General features: G+C 46.3%; 1 protein-coding gene across 1 annotated transcript; it reads right to left on the bottom strand.

Annotated features, from left to right (window-relative positions):
* Positions 1–10,280: 10,280 nt before the first annotated feature.
* Positions 10,281–12,969, bottom strand: SPATA31F3 (SPATA31 subfamily F member 3). Its single transcript, XM_070519672.1, is given in 5 exon segments — positions 10,281–10,519; positions 10,522–10,667; positions 11,696–11,756; positions 12,291–12,336; positions 12,826–12,969. Coding segments are annotated over 5 exon segments (636 nt in total).
* Positions 12,970–18,599: the final 5,630 nt, after the last annotated feature.

Genomic DNA, 18,599 nt, shown 5'->3' with positions numbered 1-18,599 from the left:
CATCATGTGTAACACTCCACGTAGTCCCTCTGACTTCTTTTGTCATACAACCCTTGTCATCTCTGACATCCTGCATCATATTCCCCCGTGTCCTTTCTGACTTCATGCATAACACTCTGACTGTGGTCTCTGACTTCTTGCATAACACAACTCCTGTCATCTCTGACTACATGCATAACACTCCCTCTGGCATCTCTGACATCATGTGCAACACTCCTATTGGTCTCTCTGAAGTCATGTGTAACACTTCACTCTTTTCTTTGACTTTTTGTGTAACACTCCCCCATGGCCTCTTTGAATTCATCAGTAACACCCTCCAGGGCTCTCTGACATCATGTGTCATACTCCCTGTGGTGTCACTGAATTCATGTGTCACACAAAAACTGTTGTTTCTGATTTGGTGTGTAATACTCCCCCAGTTGTCCCTGACTTTGTTCATAATATGACCCCTGGTGTCTCTGACTTCATGTGTAAAACTCCCCCTGCCATCTCTGACTCCATGTGTCATACTTGCCCTGTTATCTCTGCCTTCGTTCGTCACAATCCCCATGGTGTCTCTGATGTCGTGCATAACATTCACACTGTCATCTCTGACTTTTTGCTTAACACTCCCTCTGGCATCACTGAATTTGTGTGTAACTCAACCCCCGGTGTGTCTGTGCATAAATCTATCCCTGTCGTCTCTGACTTTGTAACACTCCCATGAGATGTCTCTGGATTTCTGTGTAACACTCCCTGAGTCATCCACGACTTAGTGTGCAACTCTGTCCCTGATGTCTCTGACTTCATGTGTCACACTCACCTGTCACTTCTGGCTTCATGTGATACACACCCTGTGGTGTCTCTGACTCTGTGCATAACACTCCCCCTGGTTTCTGTGACTTCGTCTGTAATACTCAACCATGGAGTCTCTGAATTCATGTCACACTCCCCCTGTTGTCACTGATTTCATGTGTCATTCTCCCCTGTCTTCATGCATAACACTCACCCTGGTGACTCTGACTTCATTTGAAACCCTCACCTTGGCCTTTCTCATTTCATATGTAACAATACACCTTCTGTCTCTGACATCGTGTGTAACATGGCACATTGCATCTCTGACTTTATATGTCACACTCCCCATGGCCTCTCTGACTTGGTGGGAAACACTGACCCTGGTATCTCTGATTATGTGTGCCACACATCCCGTCATCTTTGACTGTGTTACACTCTCTGTGGCCTCTGTGATTTAAGGTGTCACACACCACCTGTCATATCTGACTTCGTGTGTCACACATTCTGTTGCATCACTGATTTGAGTGCAACACTCACCTGTGGCATCTCTGATTTCGTTTATCACACACCACATGGCATCTCTGACATGCTGCATAACAACCCCCCTGGCGTCTCTGACATTGTGTGCAACACTCCACCCTTGCATCTCTGACTTCATTTGTAAACTCCCCCAGGAATCACTGACTTCATTTTAAGACTCCCTCTGGCATCTCTGCATTCATGTGTATCTCTCTGTGTGGCATTTCTGACTCCATGTGTCATACTCCCTGTCTTCTGGCTTTTGTGTCACACTCTGGTTTGTGTCTCTGACATTCTGTTAAACACTCAACATCGAGGCTATGACTGCATGTGGCACAATCCACCTGGTGTCTCTAACTTCGACTGTCACACTTCCCCTGGCATCTCTGACTTCATGCCCAGCACTCCCTGGGGCATCTGTGACTTCCTGCATGACACTGCCCCTGGCTTCTCTGACTTCATGTTTCACAATTGCCCTGGCATCTCTGACGGCCTGCGTAACACTCCCCATGGTATCTCTGATGTCACGTGTAACACTGCTCCTGGTGTCTTTGACTTCATGCATAACACTCACCAGTGGCGTCTCTGACTCCGTGTGTAACACTCCCCCTTTGTCTCTGACTTCGTGTGTAACACTCACCCTGTCATCTATGAATTTGTCATAATGTTGTGTCTGACTTCGTGTGTCACACTCCCTGGTGCATCTCTGGGTTGGTATGTCACACTACACCTGTCATCTCTGACTTCATGTGTTAGTAATCCCCTTGTGTCTTTGACTTCATGTATAAACACTCCCCTTGACATCTCTGACTTTGTGCATCACAATGACCCTGTACTCTTTCTGGGTCACGTTCTACCTGGCGTATCTGACTCTGTGTAACACTTCATGTGGAATCTCTAACTTTGTGGCTAACACTCCCCCTGTCGTCTCTGACTTCTTGTTCATTTCCCCATTGCATCTGTGTCTTCCTGTGTCACACTCCCTGTAGTGTCTCTGATGTTGTAACACTCCCCCTGTAGTCTCTGACTTCTTGTGTAACTCTCCCCCAGCATCTCTGATTTCAAGTGTAACACACCACCATTCATCTCTGACTTAGTGATTCACAATTCTCCTGTTGTCTCTGATTTCATGTGTTCACAATCTATCTGGTGTCAATGATTATTTGTGTAACACTCCTCGTGGCATCTGTGACTTCGTGTTTAACACTCCCTCTGAAGTCTCTGACTTCTTGATTCACAATCCCCCTTTCGTCTCTGAATTTGTGTGTAACAATCTACCTAGTGTCTCTCACTCTTTGTGTAACACATCCTCTTGGTGTCTCTGAATTTGTGTGTCACATTACACATTCATTTCTGACTTAGTGGGTAACAATCCAACTGTTGTCTCTGACTATATTTGTAATACACCTGCTGGCACCTCTGACTTCATGTGGGACACTCCCTATGGTGTCTCTGACTTCATCCATCACAATCACCCTGGCATCACAGACTTTGTGTGTAACAATACCCCTTTTGTCTGAGTTCATGTGTAACACACCCCTTCTCATCTCTGTCATCATATTTAAAACTCCACCTGGCATCTTTGAGCTCATGTGTCACACTCTCTTTTGTGGCTCTGACTTCGTATCATACTCCCTCTTGTATCTCTGAGTACTTGCATCACACTCCGCCTGCCATCTATTACTTCATGTGTAACACTACCAATGCCATCTCTGAATTCTTGTGTAACACTCCATGTGGCATCTCTGACTTCCTGTGTCACACTCCCTTTGGTGTCTTTGACTTCATGCATCACCCTCCTCCTGCCATCTATAATTTCATGTCTAACACTCCCGCGGGCTTCTCGTACTTCATGTATAACACTTCCCCTGGCATCTCTGACTTCATGTGTAACATTTCCTGTGGCCTCTCTGACTTCGAGTGTCACCCAGGAACTGTCTTCTCAGTCATCATGTGTCACAGGTCCCACGGCGTCTCTGACTTCTTGTGTAACAAACCCAAAGTCTGACTTTGTGCACAGACTCCCCCTGTCACCTCTGACTTCATGTGTATCATGCCCCATTGGAATCTCTGACATAATGTGTAACACTCACCCCATTGTCACTGAGCCTGCATGTCACAGTCCCCTTGGAGTCTCTGATGTTGTGGGTAACACTCCACATGTCCTTTCTGAATTGGGGTGCAACGCTCCCCCTGGTGTCCCAGACTTTGTGTGTAGCACTCCATGAGGTGTCTCAGACTTTGTATGGTAAACACCCTCTGGTGTCTCTATCTTCATGTGTAACACTCAAAGTGGCCTTTCTGTCTTCGAGTGTAACTATCCCCCATGGACTTTCAGACATCTTGTGTAACACTCACACTGGCATCAGTGATTTTGTCAAACTCCCTGACATCTCTGACTTTGAGTGTAACACTCACTGTTGCATCTCTTTGTGTGTCACAATCCACACTGTGCCTCTAACTTCATGTGTCACACTCTTTCTGGTATTTGACATTGTGTGTAACACTTGCCTTTGTGCCTCTAACTTCATCTGTCACTCTCCCCCTGGCGTCTCTGACATCGTGTCTGATACTCCCCGTGGAGTCTGTGACTTCATCTGTCACAGACACCCTGGTGTTCCTGACTACCTTTGTAACAGCACGCCTGACTTTTCTGACTTCATGTGTCACTCTCCTGCTAGTGTCTCAGACTTCATGTGTAATAATCGACCTGGTGTCTCTGATTTTGTGTGTAACACTCCCCCTGGCATCTCTGACTTTGTGCCTAAAACTGCCACTGGTCTCTGTCATACTGAGTAAGACTCCCGCAGGTGTCTTTGACTTTGTTCAAAACAATTCTACTGGTGTGTTTGATTTCCTGCCTGATACTACCCCATGGCAGCTCTGACTTTTTGTGTAACAGTCCCCATGTGGTCTCTGAATCCATGCATAGCACGCTCTGTGGAGTATCTAACTTCCTGTGTAATACTCGCCCTGGCGTCTCTGACTTCATGTGTCACGCTCCCCCTTGCATCTTGCACTTCATGTGTAACACTCCATGTTGTGTCTCTGATTCACATTTCCCATGCTGCCTGGCATCTCAGACTGCATGTGTAACCCCCACCGTGGCAACTCTGGTTTCATTTGTAACTCTACTGCTGGTGTCTATGGCTTCCTGTGTAACACCACATGTGGCATCTCTGACTGGGTGTGTAACAATCCCCATGGAGTCTCTGAATTCCTGTGTAACAAACTACATGACGTTTCCACCTTTGTGTGTCACAAAGCCCATGGCATGACAGATATCGTGCATAAGAATCCCCCATTTAATCTCTGAATTAATTTACCATAAGCCCCCTGTAGTCTCAGAATTTGTGTGTCACTCTCCCCCGTGTGTTTTTGACTTCGTGCTCATCACTCCCCAGTGTCATCTCTTTGTGTGTCACACACCTCATGTCAGCTCTGAATTCGAGTGTCACTCTCTACCTGGTGTCTTTTAATTCCTATCTAACATTCTCCCTGGTCTCTTTAACATTGTGTGTAACACTCTCCCTGCTGTCTCTGACGTCCTGTTTAACACTCCACCGTAGTCCCTGACTTCGTGTGTCACACTGCTCTTCGTGTCTCTGACTTTATGCATCACATTCACCATGCCATCTATAACTTCTTGTGGAACACTTTCACTGGCGCTGACAACCTGCGTAACACTCTCCTTCACGTCTATGACTTAATTTGTAACAACTCCCCTGGCATCTCTGACTTTGTGTGTAACACTCAAATTGGTGTCTCTGAATTTATGTGTCACACCACACATGGCATCTCCGACCTTGAATGTCACACTCCCCCATGCGTCTTTGACTTCATGCATATCAATCCCCCAGTTGTCTCTGACCCCATGTATAACACACAACCTGACATCTCTGCCTTCATGTGTAACACTCCACATGGTGTTTCTGACTTTGTCACACTCTTCCTGGCCTCTCTGACATCGTGTTTCACACTTCAGCTGTGGTCTCTGACTTCCTGTATCACATTCCCCATGGCATTTGTGACTTCATGTTTCACACTCCCCATCATGTCTGACTTTGTGCATAACCCTTCCCATGTCATCTCTGACTTCGTGTCACACTCTCCCTTGTGTCTCTGACTTCGTGTCTCATACTCACCCTACCATCTATCATTTCATGTGTAACACTCCCACTGGCGACTCTGACTTTGGGTGTAACATTCCCCAATGCATCTGTTAGTTCGAGCATCACAGTCTACCTGTAGTCTCTGACTTCGTGTGCCACACTCCCTGTGGCATCTCTGATTTCCCATGTAACACTCCCACTGGTGTCTCTGACTTCTGTGTAGCACAGCCCTGTGGTATCTCTGACATCATTCATAACACTCCCCCAGGCATCACTGACTTCATGTTTCACACTCCCCCTGGCGCCTCTGACCTTGTGTGTAACACTCCCACTTGTCTCTCTGACATCCTATGTAACACTCTCCATGGTGTCTTTGTCTTCATTTGGAACACTCCACCTGGTGTTTTGACTTCTTGCCTAATGCTACCCTGTGGCATCTCTGAATTCATGTGTAACAGTCCCCATGTCATCTCTGACTTTGTGCATAACTTCCCCGTCATCTCTGACTTTGTGCGTAACAATCCCTCTGTAGTCTCTGACTTCATGTATAATGCTCCCTGTGGTGTCTGTGACTTTGAGGGTCAAACTCGACTGGTCGTCTCTGAGTTTGTGCCTAACTCTCTCCCTGGTGTCTCTGACATCCTATGTCCCAGTCCCCATGGGGTATCTGTCATCCTATGTAACACTCCACATAGCACGTCGGACTTCATGTGCAACACTGCCCCTGGCATCTTGGGCTCTGTGTGTAATATTCCAACTTGTACCTCTGACTTCATGTGAAACACTCATCTTGGCATCTATGAAATAGTGTGTAACTCACCCACGTGGCATCTCTGACTTCATGTGTCAGAATCCCCATGACATCTCTTAATTTGTGTGTAACACTCCACCTTTCATATCTGAATTCATGTGTAACTCTCTCCCTGGTTTCTCTGACTTCGTATGTAACACTCCCCCTGTCGTTTCCGACTATGTGTGTAACGCTACCCTTGTTATCTGAGACTTTGTGTATCACAGTCTCTTTGGCATCTCTGATTTCCTGTGTAACAGTCCCCCTCTGGTCTCTGACATCGTGCTTAACATACCCCATGGCGTCTGTGACTTAGTTCATAACACTCCCACAATCATAACTGACTTCATGTGTAACACACCCCCTGGCATCTCTGACGTCATGCATAACACTCCATGTGGTCTCTCTTACTTCATGTGTCACACACCACTTTGTGTGTCTGACATCATATGTCACACTCCCCCTGGCATCTGTAACTTTCTGTTTCACACTCCCCATGTTGTCTCTGTATTCACGTATAACACTTGCTCTGTCATATCCTACATTGTGTGTCACACTCCACCAGGCATCTCTGACTTTGTGTGTAACACTGCCCCTGGCCTCTCTGGTTCCATGTGTAACACTCCCCCTGGTGTCTCTGACTCCCTGTGTGACAATCCACATGGCATCTCTGACTTCATGTGTAACACTGTCCCTGCTGTCTTTGACTTCATGTGTAATACTCAACGTGGCATCTTTGATTTCATGTGTAACTCACCCCCATGGTGTGTCTGAATTTCTGTGTCACAATCCCTGTGGTGTATCAGATGTTGTATGTAACACTTCCAGTTTCAGATATGAAATCATGTGTAAATCTCCCCCTGACATCTCTGACACCGTGCTTTACTCTCCTTCTATCATCTCTGACTTTGTGCATAAAACTGAGCCTGATGTCTGTGACTTCATGCACAAAACGCACCCTGACAGTACTGACTTCTTATGTAACTCTCCCCTGGCATATCTGACTTCATGGGTAACACTGCAGTTTGTTGTCTCTGACTTCATGTGTAACACACCACCTGGCATCAGTCACTTCTTTTGACTCACTTCCACTGTCATCTCTGACTTCATGTGTCACAATCCCCTTGGCATCTCTGACATCGTGTGTAACACTCCATGTGGCGTTTCTCACTTCAAGTGTAACACTCCCTCATGGTGACTCTGACTTCATGTCACAATCAACCTGTCATCTTGAACTTCTTGTTTCACATTCCTAGTGTCTCTGACTTTGTGTGTAACACTTGCTGTGGCACCTCTGACTTCATGCATCACACTTCCAATGGCATCTCTGATTTCGTGAGCCACACTCCCCATGGCATCTCTGACTTCATGTATCACACTTCACCTGGCATCCATGACTTCGTGTCTCACACTCCCCCTGGTGTGTTTGACTTCATGTGTAACACAGCCTGTGGCATCTCTGACTTCGTGTGTCATATTCCCCCTTGTTTCCCTGAGTACATGCAACACACTCCCTCTGCCATCTATAAATTCATGTGTCACACTCCTGATGGTGTCTCAGGCTTCTTGTGTAACATTCATTCTGGAACCTCTGACTTCATGTGTCACACTTCCTCTAGTGCCTCAAACTTCATGTGTCACACTTGCTCTGGCATCTCTGACTTCAAATATCACACACACTTGTGACTCTGACTTCCTGTGTACCACTACCCCTGGTGTTTCTGACATCTTGTGTCACATTCCCCCTGGCATCTCAGAATTCCTGTGTAAAAAATCCAACTTGTGTCCCTGAGTTCATGTGTAACAGTCCCCTTGCATCACTGACTTCATGTTTAACACTCCAAATCGCGTCTTTGACTTCATGTATTATAGTGCCCCTGTCATCTCTCACCTCATGTGTAACAGTCCACATACCCTCTGTGACTTTGTACCATGCCCCCTGGTGACTGTACATGTGTCACAAACCCCATCTCTGACTTCCTGCCTAACACTAGTGGGATTGTGAAGCAGGAAGTCAGAGACACTAGGGGGAGTGGTACACATGCAATCAGAGATGCCAGGAGGAGTGTTACAGAAGAAGTCAGAGAGGGCACATGGTGTGTCACAAAGAATGAGAGACTCCAGGGAGACTATGACACATGAAGTCAGAGAATCCCAGGGAGCAGCCCTGACAGGAAGGCCAACACTTGTCTCCAGTTTCTCAGCTGTTCCCTGGGAGGGCACCCAGGCAGGTGTTGATCAGGGCGAGCAGTGACAGCATCTGGTGAGGCTTGCTGCTGCTGCTCAAGGCCTGTCAGTGTTCAGGGTGTCACTTCCTGATCCACACAGGAGTAATTGCTTCCTCTACATCTAGGAGCTTACTTTCAGGGTGCAAGGGGGTGTTACTTCCTGATCCATGCAGGGGTAATTGCTTTCTCCACATCTAGGGGCTTACTTTCAGGGTGCAAGGGGGTGTCACTTCCTGATCCATGCAAAGCTAATTGCTCCTTCCACATCTAGGTGCTTATTTTCAGGGTTCAAGGGGGTGTCATGTCCTGATCCATGCAGGGGCTGCTTCCTCCACATTTAGGGGTTTACTTTCCAGGGTGCAAGGGAGTATCACTTCGTGATCTATGCAGGCGCTAATTGCTTCCTCCACATCTAGGGCCTTACTTTCCTGGGTGCAAGGGGGTGTCATGTCCTGATCCATGCAGGGGTAATTGCTTTCTCCACATCTAGGGGCTTACTTTCCAGGGTGCAAGGGACCCAAGTTGCTTCCAGGGCCCCTGGAATGCTGCAGACCCAGTGATTTGCACCCCAACAGATGCAGATGTGGGCAGGGGCAATGCCCTAGCAGATCTTCCCACATTTGTAGTCAATGTGGCTCTGCATGGCCTAGGAGAGCAACTGTGGACTGGCCCTGCTGCCATGGTGGATCAGAACTTGTCACTATCTCACTGGTCTCTAGGCCTGCAGGCCAAGGGACACTCACACTGGTCAGTGTGCTGCCCTGGCACAGAACGCTGCAGCTCAGTATGGGGCAGGAGGAACTGGATGGCCTGCTGGATCTTCTGGGGCCGCCCCAGCATGGTGAATCAGCCTGGTAATCAACCCCTTCTGAGGGTGGAACCCAGCAGCTTTGGGCATGCTCCAGGGAGACATGACCTCCTTCTCAAGGACTGAAATGGGCTTCCCCAAACAGGTGGGCCCCTGGGTCCCAAGGGACAGGTCACAACATGTCTCCTGGATCCCTGCATCTACAGAGGCGTTGTATGGTTCTCTGCATCTACAGAGATCTTGGGGCACCAGCTGGCAAGCCCCACCAAAGTTGGAACTGCCTTTGCAGCAGGTGCCACTCCAACGCTTCACCCTTGGTCAGAGCAGGAAATGGGACATTGATAGGGCTTGTTGAGAGTCAGCTGGAGAAGCTCAAATTCAGGAATGTGGGAAGAAGGTGGGCTAACTGAGGTGGAGGAAATTTCAGACAGCATGGAATGAAGAAGAAATCATTGAAGTAAAGGGACTGGGGCTCCCCTTGGTGCAGAGATCTCCAGGGGCAGGCCAGGGATTCACTGTGCAGGAAAGAAGAACCATAGAAAGGTAGCTGTGTTTCTCCTGCAGATGGCACACCGAGGCCCAGCGGGTCCTCCAGGCAATGGACAGAGGTCACTTAGAGACTGAAATGTGGTCGACGGTAGAGCCAGAGCCATGCAATTTGGGCCTTGCTTGTAGGGGACTTGCTCTGGGTCCAGAGTGGATCCTTCAGAAACCCAGAGAGTTTGAGTGACTGGCTGACTTCCCATGAGCCCCAGGTCAGGGAGACAAAAGCCCATCTTTCAACAGAGGCCTAAGAGGTGCCATTCATGATTAAAGAAATGATGGTTTTCCCCTCAGGCATGGAAAATAATTTGGGCATGTGACATAAGCTGCCATAGGAGCTCTTCCATAGATCTTGGGAGCACTCCAGTGTATAAATGCATGCATTTATATACCTGCCCTTAAAGATACCTCAGGGCGTTGGGGACATAGGAACAGCAGGTGGAGGGAGTGCAAGGCCATGGGGGCTTTGAGGGTCTTGAGCTCTGGGTTCAGGGAAAGAAAGGGACTCAGGTATTCAAGGGCTGCTGACCTGGTTTCTCCAGCACACATTCGGAGTTACTCTTCCTCTTGCCCTGCTGCTTCACAGGGGTCCCAGGCTTCTCAAGGCTTGAAGAAGACAGAGCTCCAGTGTCCCATGATATATCTGGCACTTGAGATCCCTGCCCCAGGTCCCAGGGTGGCAAACCCTGACTCTGCTCAAAAGAGAGATGAGACGTGGACAAAATCTCTGGGCAAGAGGAGCCTGCGATGGCCCCGGTGACGTGGGGAGGAGATCAGGGTTCTCACCCACCAGCAACTGCTGGATCTCCAGAGCCACAGCATTGCAGATGGGGCACGAGGGGTCTGCACACAGCAGGCACCGCACACTTCCCTCCTCAGGAAGCCAGCCCTGGCTGGGAAGGGAAACACGGCAACCATTTTTTCCTGATGGAGTGACATCGGCGTCTTTGGAAGAGTATGCCCTGGAGACTGGCCCTGCCCTCCCCCGGTCCTGTAAGCCCTGGGTCTGCACCCCCTGGGGTTTACCCATCTACTTTTCTTCCTAGGACAGTGCCATTTGGCAAGTCATGGTGGGCTGGGCAGAGGTTCTGGGGCTCGTGGGGTAGGATCTCAGATAATCCATGGGTGCACAGAGCCATGAGAGACTGGGGGTGGGGTGAGTTCACTGCTGACCTGTGTTGAGAAGCTGAACCAGGAGAAGGGAACAAGGCAGATGGTGGGTGGTGGCCAGCTGATGGGGCATCACCAGGTCCATCACCAGGTGGAACCTGGAGTCAGTCTCATTTGGGGCTAAGGAGGCCACAGCCTGGTGTTTAGTATTTTCAAACTGTGGGAAATGAGGTCCTTTTGGGAACTCTGCCTTCTGGGGACTATGGGGTGTCCCTGCTGCTGTCCTCAGCATCTCCTGGGAGCCAATCCCATTCTCTAGAGATCTTAAGAAGAGGGTGAGATGACAGGCTCCTGTCTGAGGGCTGTCCCAGGAACTGGAGCTCTTGAAGCCAGAACCAGAGTAGGTAAGGTCAGCAGAGTCCAGCCAGACTCCAAGGGGTCTGCTCTTGAAAGGGTGTAGCTGAAAGAGAACATGACAATGATGATGTATTCATGGACTTATTTATCATTCTCTTGACTGGATAACTTGTCTTGTGGCTGAGTGCAAATCCATGTAGGGTCTTACACGAATTACACACTAGTGAAATCCTGAATTCCAGGACCACTGTGAGCCCAACCCAGGACAGAACTGGACACTCCTCCCTCCTGAGACGTCTGACCCCCTCTGCTCTGGGACCCTCTTGCTGCAGCCTCCGCTGTGTCTGGCTCCCTCCCAGCCATGATCCTTCTCCTCATCCCTGCCCCTGACCAAGCAGAGAAATCAGCGCAGGCCAGGCGGGGAGCTGGGAGATGGCAGAGAGCAAGAGATGACCTTTTCATGACAGAGAGCAGCTCCATGTGCCTCTCAGCTTCTTCCCTGGAAAGTCTCCCAGCTGAAAAATGAGGAGACAGTGTTACACGGAATCGGAGAGAATTCAGGGACGTCCTAGAGGAAGCTGACAGCCTTTGAATGAGAAGAGACTGGAAACACCAACAGTCAGTGCTCTAAGGCACGACTGCAGACGACTTCACCAGTTATGATGCGCTGTCCCGGCCCTAATCTCATCCGATCTTCACAACCACACTGTGAGTGAGGCAGGAGCCTCAGACGCCCATTTCACGGATGACAAGGCTGAGGGATGAAGTGACTTCCACAGGGTCATAAAACAAGTAAATGACCACAGTTAAGGATTTCTGCCCTACTTCCTAATTTCTCACTCCCGGGGAGTAAGGTGGAGAATTTGGGAACATTTTCAGCCTCTGATTTCCCACCCAAGAAAGTCTTCCGGGAGAATTTGTCAACTTGGGGGGTCAGAGCCTTCAGTGGTGACAGCGCCCGGCTCCCAGCACCAGGGGTCATAGAGGGACCAGATCCAAGGGACCCTCGGCCACGAGCAGGGGAGTCAGGGCAGAGACCAGGACTTTACCTCGTGACGTTCTTTCTTGGCCCCTTTGTTTGAGTCTCTGGTGACACTTGAAGACAAAAATGTGAGTGCATGAGGCTGGGGCACCCTTTTCTTTTCACATCTAAAATGAGACACAACCCTCAAATGTTTCCCAAACTTCTTCTGTGTTCCAATTTTATACATTCTCCCACCTTTCTTTTCCCTACTCTACCTTTTCCACCCCTTCACTTCCTTTCTCTGCTTATTTCTGATTCATTTCGAGGCTCCTGAGACCTCTACCCCCACTCCCTGAACAAGTTCTGCGGGGAGATCAGAATCAGATAGGAGCAAAAGGGGAACAGATGAACAGATGGGTGGTCTAGTAGACGAAGAACGTTAGCCACTCACAGCCCTCAATGTCTACCAGCCAGAAGGAGGAGCCATATTTGGAGCTGTTCTGCGATCCAGTAAGGAAACCCCCATAAAAAAGCAGGGGGTAAGGGTAACAGGAGAAAGTGAGGGGATAAATCTTGTTTGGGGCTTAATTGGTTAAGTCATAGTCATAGTGTTTCCCTACCTGGGAACAGCTCCTGGTAGGTCCCAATCTTAATTCTCGGTGTCTCTTTTTCACCTGCCACATAATTAATGCAATAATGATGATGGAGCCGTAAGTGTATAAGGGACGCCCAGCATCCCACAGAACAAAGGTGGGGCTCAGCATAATCTAAGCCTCACTAGCCATCCTCTCCCTAGGCTTTCAGGGTCTTGGAACCTAATGCCTCCACATTTGAGAACTTGTCATCCCCGCCTCACAGAGGATGCAACCAGAGTACCAGACTGAGAACAAAGCCCTCCTGTTTCCCAGGACACGCACAGCATCACCGACCTTTATCTGTCCAGGGAAGCTCATGTGACTCGGTGTTAAGATGAGGGTGACTGGTTGTCTGCATGGGTCTCAGAGCCTGGGCCTAAAGGTGCCAAGGTCACAGGCAGCATACACTCTTTCATGTCTCTCTAGTCCCTTTACCCTGATGGCTCAGCTGTCTCCTTAAGACCATAGTCTGGCATCTACCCCCAGATAACTGAGTCATTATGAACACTGCATGCCCCATAAGAGAGAGAGTGGCTAGGCCAGAGGAACTCCATGACCTACATCACCCGTGCTGCGAAGGTAACTAAGACACACACAAGAGGATGGGGCACACATTGTCTTGTGAAGTCTTAGGAAGTGAAGGTTCTGACGTCACAGGTAGTAAGGTGGGCAGTATTGAGAGGTTCAGGAAGAGGACCACGTCCAATGTGGGAAGGAAAGGACACAGCTGCTGGCCTCTTAAATAGCTTCCTAAGAGTTAAATAAGGACTCCTTTCAGCCTGTGGTCAAGCTTGAGACAGGTGAGAAGAAACATAAACAGTGCCTTCCATCGAGGCCCATGGTGAGGCTCACTTCTGAAGCTGGATTTTCCAGAACAGCCTCTACAGATCTTAGAGCATCCTGCCCACCCATGGAGATGGGTTATTGGTGAGGCTTTTGATTAAGGACCACAAACTTGTGGCTCTTCAGTTGAACCCACCATAGTTGCAATGTTCGGCTGAAAGTTTTATGAAAATCTGAATTTGAGCACCTTTAGGCAGGGCAAGCTTTTTTCTGTTCAACCTCAGTACCCACCGCCCCTGTGTCCACCGATCCACATGTTAATGTTAACTTCATGGCCCTGTTGACACTGTGATTTGCCTCCAACACTCCAGGACTTTGGATTTTCCTTAAGAAGTTTTTGCCCTGATCAGAGCGGTCCCACAGCCCCAAAATTCTTTTTTTTTTTTAATTTGGCACCTGAGCTAACAACTGTTGCCAATCTTATTTTTCTTCTTCTTCTTTTTCTCCCCAAAGCCCCCCAGTATATAGCAGTATATTCTAGCTGTAGGCCCTTCTGGTTGTGCTATGTGGGATGCCGCCTCAACATGGCCTGATGAGCCATGCCATGTCTGCACCCAGGATCCGGTGAAACCCTGGGCCACCAAAGCGGAGTATACAAACTTAACCGCTCAGCCATGGGGCAGCCCCCACCCCCAAAATTCTTAGGCTCAAAATCTCTGAAGAGGCTATTTGGTCCTTCCCCCAGCATCCAGTCCACCACTGAACACGTGTGGTGAACACTCAGTCTGTGCTCACCCTTGAGCTGGGCAGGGTCAAAGATACAAAGACATTTGTGTTATCTGCCTGCTCTCAAGACACTTAAAAATCTAGTTTCAAAGACAAGACTAATTCACGTGAATCAAGAACAAACCTTCCCAGGGGCTGGGGAAGAAAGGGGTAGGGAGTTATTACTTAATAGGTACAGAGTTTCTCTTTGGGATGATGAAAAAGTTCTGAAAACGGATAGTGGTGATGGTTGCACAACATTGTGAATGTAGCTAATGACAATGAAATTTACACTTAAAAACGGTTAAAATAGTAAATTATATGTTAAGTATGTTTAACTACAATTTAAAAAACAAAAGGCAAAAAAAAGCCAATCATTAGCATGAGGGATTTCTTGCTAGCTATAAAGAAGAATATTCTGAAAATGATTTGACAAGGAAATGGACTGATGAATATTTTTCTTAAATGCCCTTTAATAGAGAGCAAAATGAAACCAAAATGGATCCTTACATTTAAGATCATTTAAGGAGAGTCTCAGTCTGAAGACGGGATGAATTGGAGCCAGTTCAACATGTTTCCTGAACTTGCAAATTCTGTAATACGGGAAGGGGACGACTCTTTCAGCCAAAGAGCACTGAATGACAGGTTAACAAAAATCAGTTAAAAAGCAGCTCGCAGCAGCTTCTTAGAGGCAGGTCAATATACCCACAGAGCAGCTTGAATCTTTCGTTAATTCTGTTGTTCCTACCCTCCCTGCCCCAGCCTCCTGCAGCTGCTGCTGCAACAGTTCTGGCCCCCGTGAGCCTGACCCAGTGGGCCTGCATGGTGCTTGGTGTCGTCCTCCCCTGGGCTGTGATATCTATGATGTCTTTCTCATAGGTCCAGCATCAGGTGTTGAGCATTCGGCCATCCCCAGAACCTTAGGGTGGGACTGTCTCCCTCACCAGTGGGATGAAGAGAAGGTGAGCAGAACATGGCATCTCCTACCCCACCAGCTCCTGCTTCCTGCAGCTGCTGCTGCCCTCTATGCCGCTGAGATCTCCAGGCAGCTGGACAGGAAGCTCCAGAGTAGTGTCAGGGACAAGACCATCAGCGCTCACACAGCCAGTCACTCGCTCACAGCCAGAGGCACTAGAGGGCAGCACTGCCCACCCAGTGCTCCTAGTCCAAGGACTGAGTGACACGAACTTTCAAAGGCCATCTGCTCCAGTGGCTCTCAGTCCTGGCCTCACATCAGAATCACTGGGAGACATAAAAATGTGGATTTCCTGGCCTCATCCCAGACTTAAAGAATCATAATCTCTAGGCGCAGGGTCCAGCAGTCTATATATTAAATATCAAAAATAATCCTCAATATGAACATACATTTTTCCAAAGATATACAGATGAACAACAGGCACATGAAAAGATGTTCATCATCACTAATCGTCAGGGAAATGCAAATCAAAACAACAATGAGATATCATCTTACATCTGTTAGAATGGATATAATCACCAAGATAAAAAAACAACAAATGTTGGAGAGAGTGTGGAGAAAAAGGAACCCCACTACACTGCTGGTGGGAATGCAAACTGGTGCAGCCACTATGGAAAACAGTATGGAGATTTCTCAAAAAACTAAAAATGGAAATATCATATGACCCAGCTATCCCACTACTGGGTATCTATCCAAAGAATTTGAAATCAACAATTCAAAGAGACTTATGCACCCCTATTTTCACTGCTGCATCATTCGCAATAGCCAAGATATGGAGGCAACCCAAGTGCCCATCAACTGACGAATGGATAAAGAAGATATGGTGTATATACACAGTGGAATACTATTCAGCCATAAAAAAGACAAAATTGTCCCATTTGCAACAGCATGAATGGACCTTGAGGGTATCGTGTTAAGTGAGATAAGCCAGATAGAGACAGACAAACACCATATGATTTCACTCAAGTGTGGAAGATAAACAAATACATGGACAAAGAGAACAGATCAGTGCTTACCAGAGGGGACAGAGGCTGGGAGTGGACAAAAGGGGTAAAGGGTCACATATGTATGGTGACTGACAAATAATAAAGTGCAACGGAAATACCCAATGTTATAAATTATTAGAACATCAATTAAAAAAATTAAAATAGTCCTCAAGCAATAAAGCATGGGCTCTGGGTTTGTATTTCAAGGTAATTGGACTCCAAAGAGCAACACTTCTTTTTTTCCCCTAGTTTCGTTCAGACATAATTGACATATAACATTGTATTAGTGTAAATAATAATTTGATATGTATATATTGTGAGATGATTATCACAATAAATTTAGTTAACACCCATCACCTCACATAGTTACAATTTTTTTCCTTGTGATGAGAACTTTTAAGATCTACTTGCTTAGCAACTTTCAAATATACAGTATTGTTAACTACAGTCACCATGATGTGCATTAGATCCCCAGAACTTATTATGCTTATAATAAGCTTATAACCGGAAGTTTGTACCTTTTGACCACCTTCACCTATTTCCTCCCTATCACCACCCCCTGCTTCTAGCAACCACCAATCTCTGTTTTTATAAGTTCAGGGTTTTTTTATATTCCACATACAAGTGAGATGATACAGTATTTGTCTTTGTCTGTCTGACTTATTTCACTTAGCATAATGCTCTCAAGGCCCATCCATATTGTTGCAAAAGGCAGGATTTCCTTCTTTTTATGGCTGAATAATATTCAATCTTATATATATGTATCAACTCTTCTTTACTCATCCATCAATGGGCACTTAGGCTGTTTCCACATCTTGGCTATTGTAAATAATGCTGCAATGAACATGGGGGTTATTCAGAGATATTGCTCTGAGAGAGTGATTTTTTTTCCTTCAAATATATACCCAGAAGTGGGATAGATGGATCATATGGTAGTTCTATTTTTAAATGGATAAATTCTTCAAAAGACACAAACTATTAAAACCTACTCAAGAAGAAATAGATAACCAGAATAGCCATATATCTATTTAAAGAGCATTTGTAGTTAAAATCTTATCACAAAAAAATTCATCACAAAGAAAATTCCAGGCCTATATTTCTTCACTGGTGAATTCTACCAAACATTTAAGGAAGAAATAATACCAGTTATACACAAATTCTTCCAAAAGTTTGAAGAGAAGGGAATACTTCTCAATGTTTGAGGACAGCATAGCCTTGACACCAAACTCAAACAAAGACATTACAAGAATAGAAAACCACAGACCAATGTTCTTCATGAACACTTATGCAAATATTTTAACAATATTTTAGCAAATCAAATCCAACAATATATAAAGTGTGTAATACATCACGATCAAGATAATTTATCCCAAGAGTGCGGGGTTGGTTTAACACTCAAAAACTGATCACTGAAATTCACCATGTTAACAAACTAAAAAGGAAGACCATATGATCAGCTCAATAGGTGCAGAAAACATATTTGACAAAATCCAACATCCATTCCTCATAAAAACTGTTAGCAAGCTTGAAATAAAAAGGAACTCCCACAAACTCATAAAGAACATCTAGAAAAAACTTACATACTACGGTGAAAGACTGAATGCTTTCTGCTTCAAGATCAGGGACAAGGCAAGAGGGTCTATGCTCAACAGTTCTTTTCAACATTGCAATGGAGGTGCTGGCCAGTTCAATCAGGCAGGAAAAGATATAAAAGGCATCCGTATTGAAAAAGAGGAAGTAAAACTGCCTTAATGTGCAAATAGCATGCTTGTTTATATCGAAAATATTATGGAATCTATTAAAAAGCTAATAGACCTAATAAAGGAGTTAAGCAAAGTTGAAGGATACAAGAGCAATGTATAAAAATCAATTGGATTTTTATGCACCTGCAACAATCAGAAATTGAAATTTTTAAAAATATCATTTACATAGCACCAAAAATATGATAAACTTAGGAGTAAATCTACCAGAAGATGTAAGAGACTTATACATTAAAAAAATACAAAATATTTCTGAGGAATTTTAAAGACTCCATAAAAGGAGAGATATACTTTGTTCATGGGTCAGAAGACTTAATATCGTTAAGATATAATTTCTCCCCAAATTGATCTACGGATTCAATGCAATCCTGGCAGTTTCTTTTATAGAAATTGACAATCTGATTCTAAAATGTATATGGTAGTACAAAGGCCCTTAAAAAGACAAATCAACTTTGAAAAAGAAGAATAAAGTTAGAAGGTGTGACCAGT

Source organism: Equus asinus, chromosome 10 (assembly GCF_041296235.1).
Source record: "Equus asinus isolate D_3611 breed Donkey chromosome 10, EquAss-T2T_v2, whole genome shotgun sequence".
Lineage (NCBI taxonomy): Eukaryota > Metazoa > Chordata > Mammalia > Perissodactyla > Equidae > Equus > Equus asinus.
Note: the sequence above shows the minus strand (reverse complement) of the source record. Positions and strands in the feature narration are given on the sequence as shown.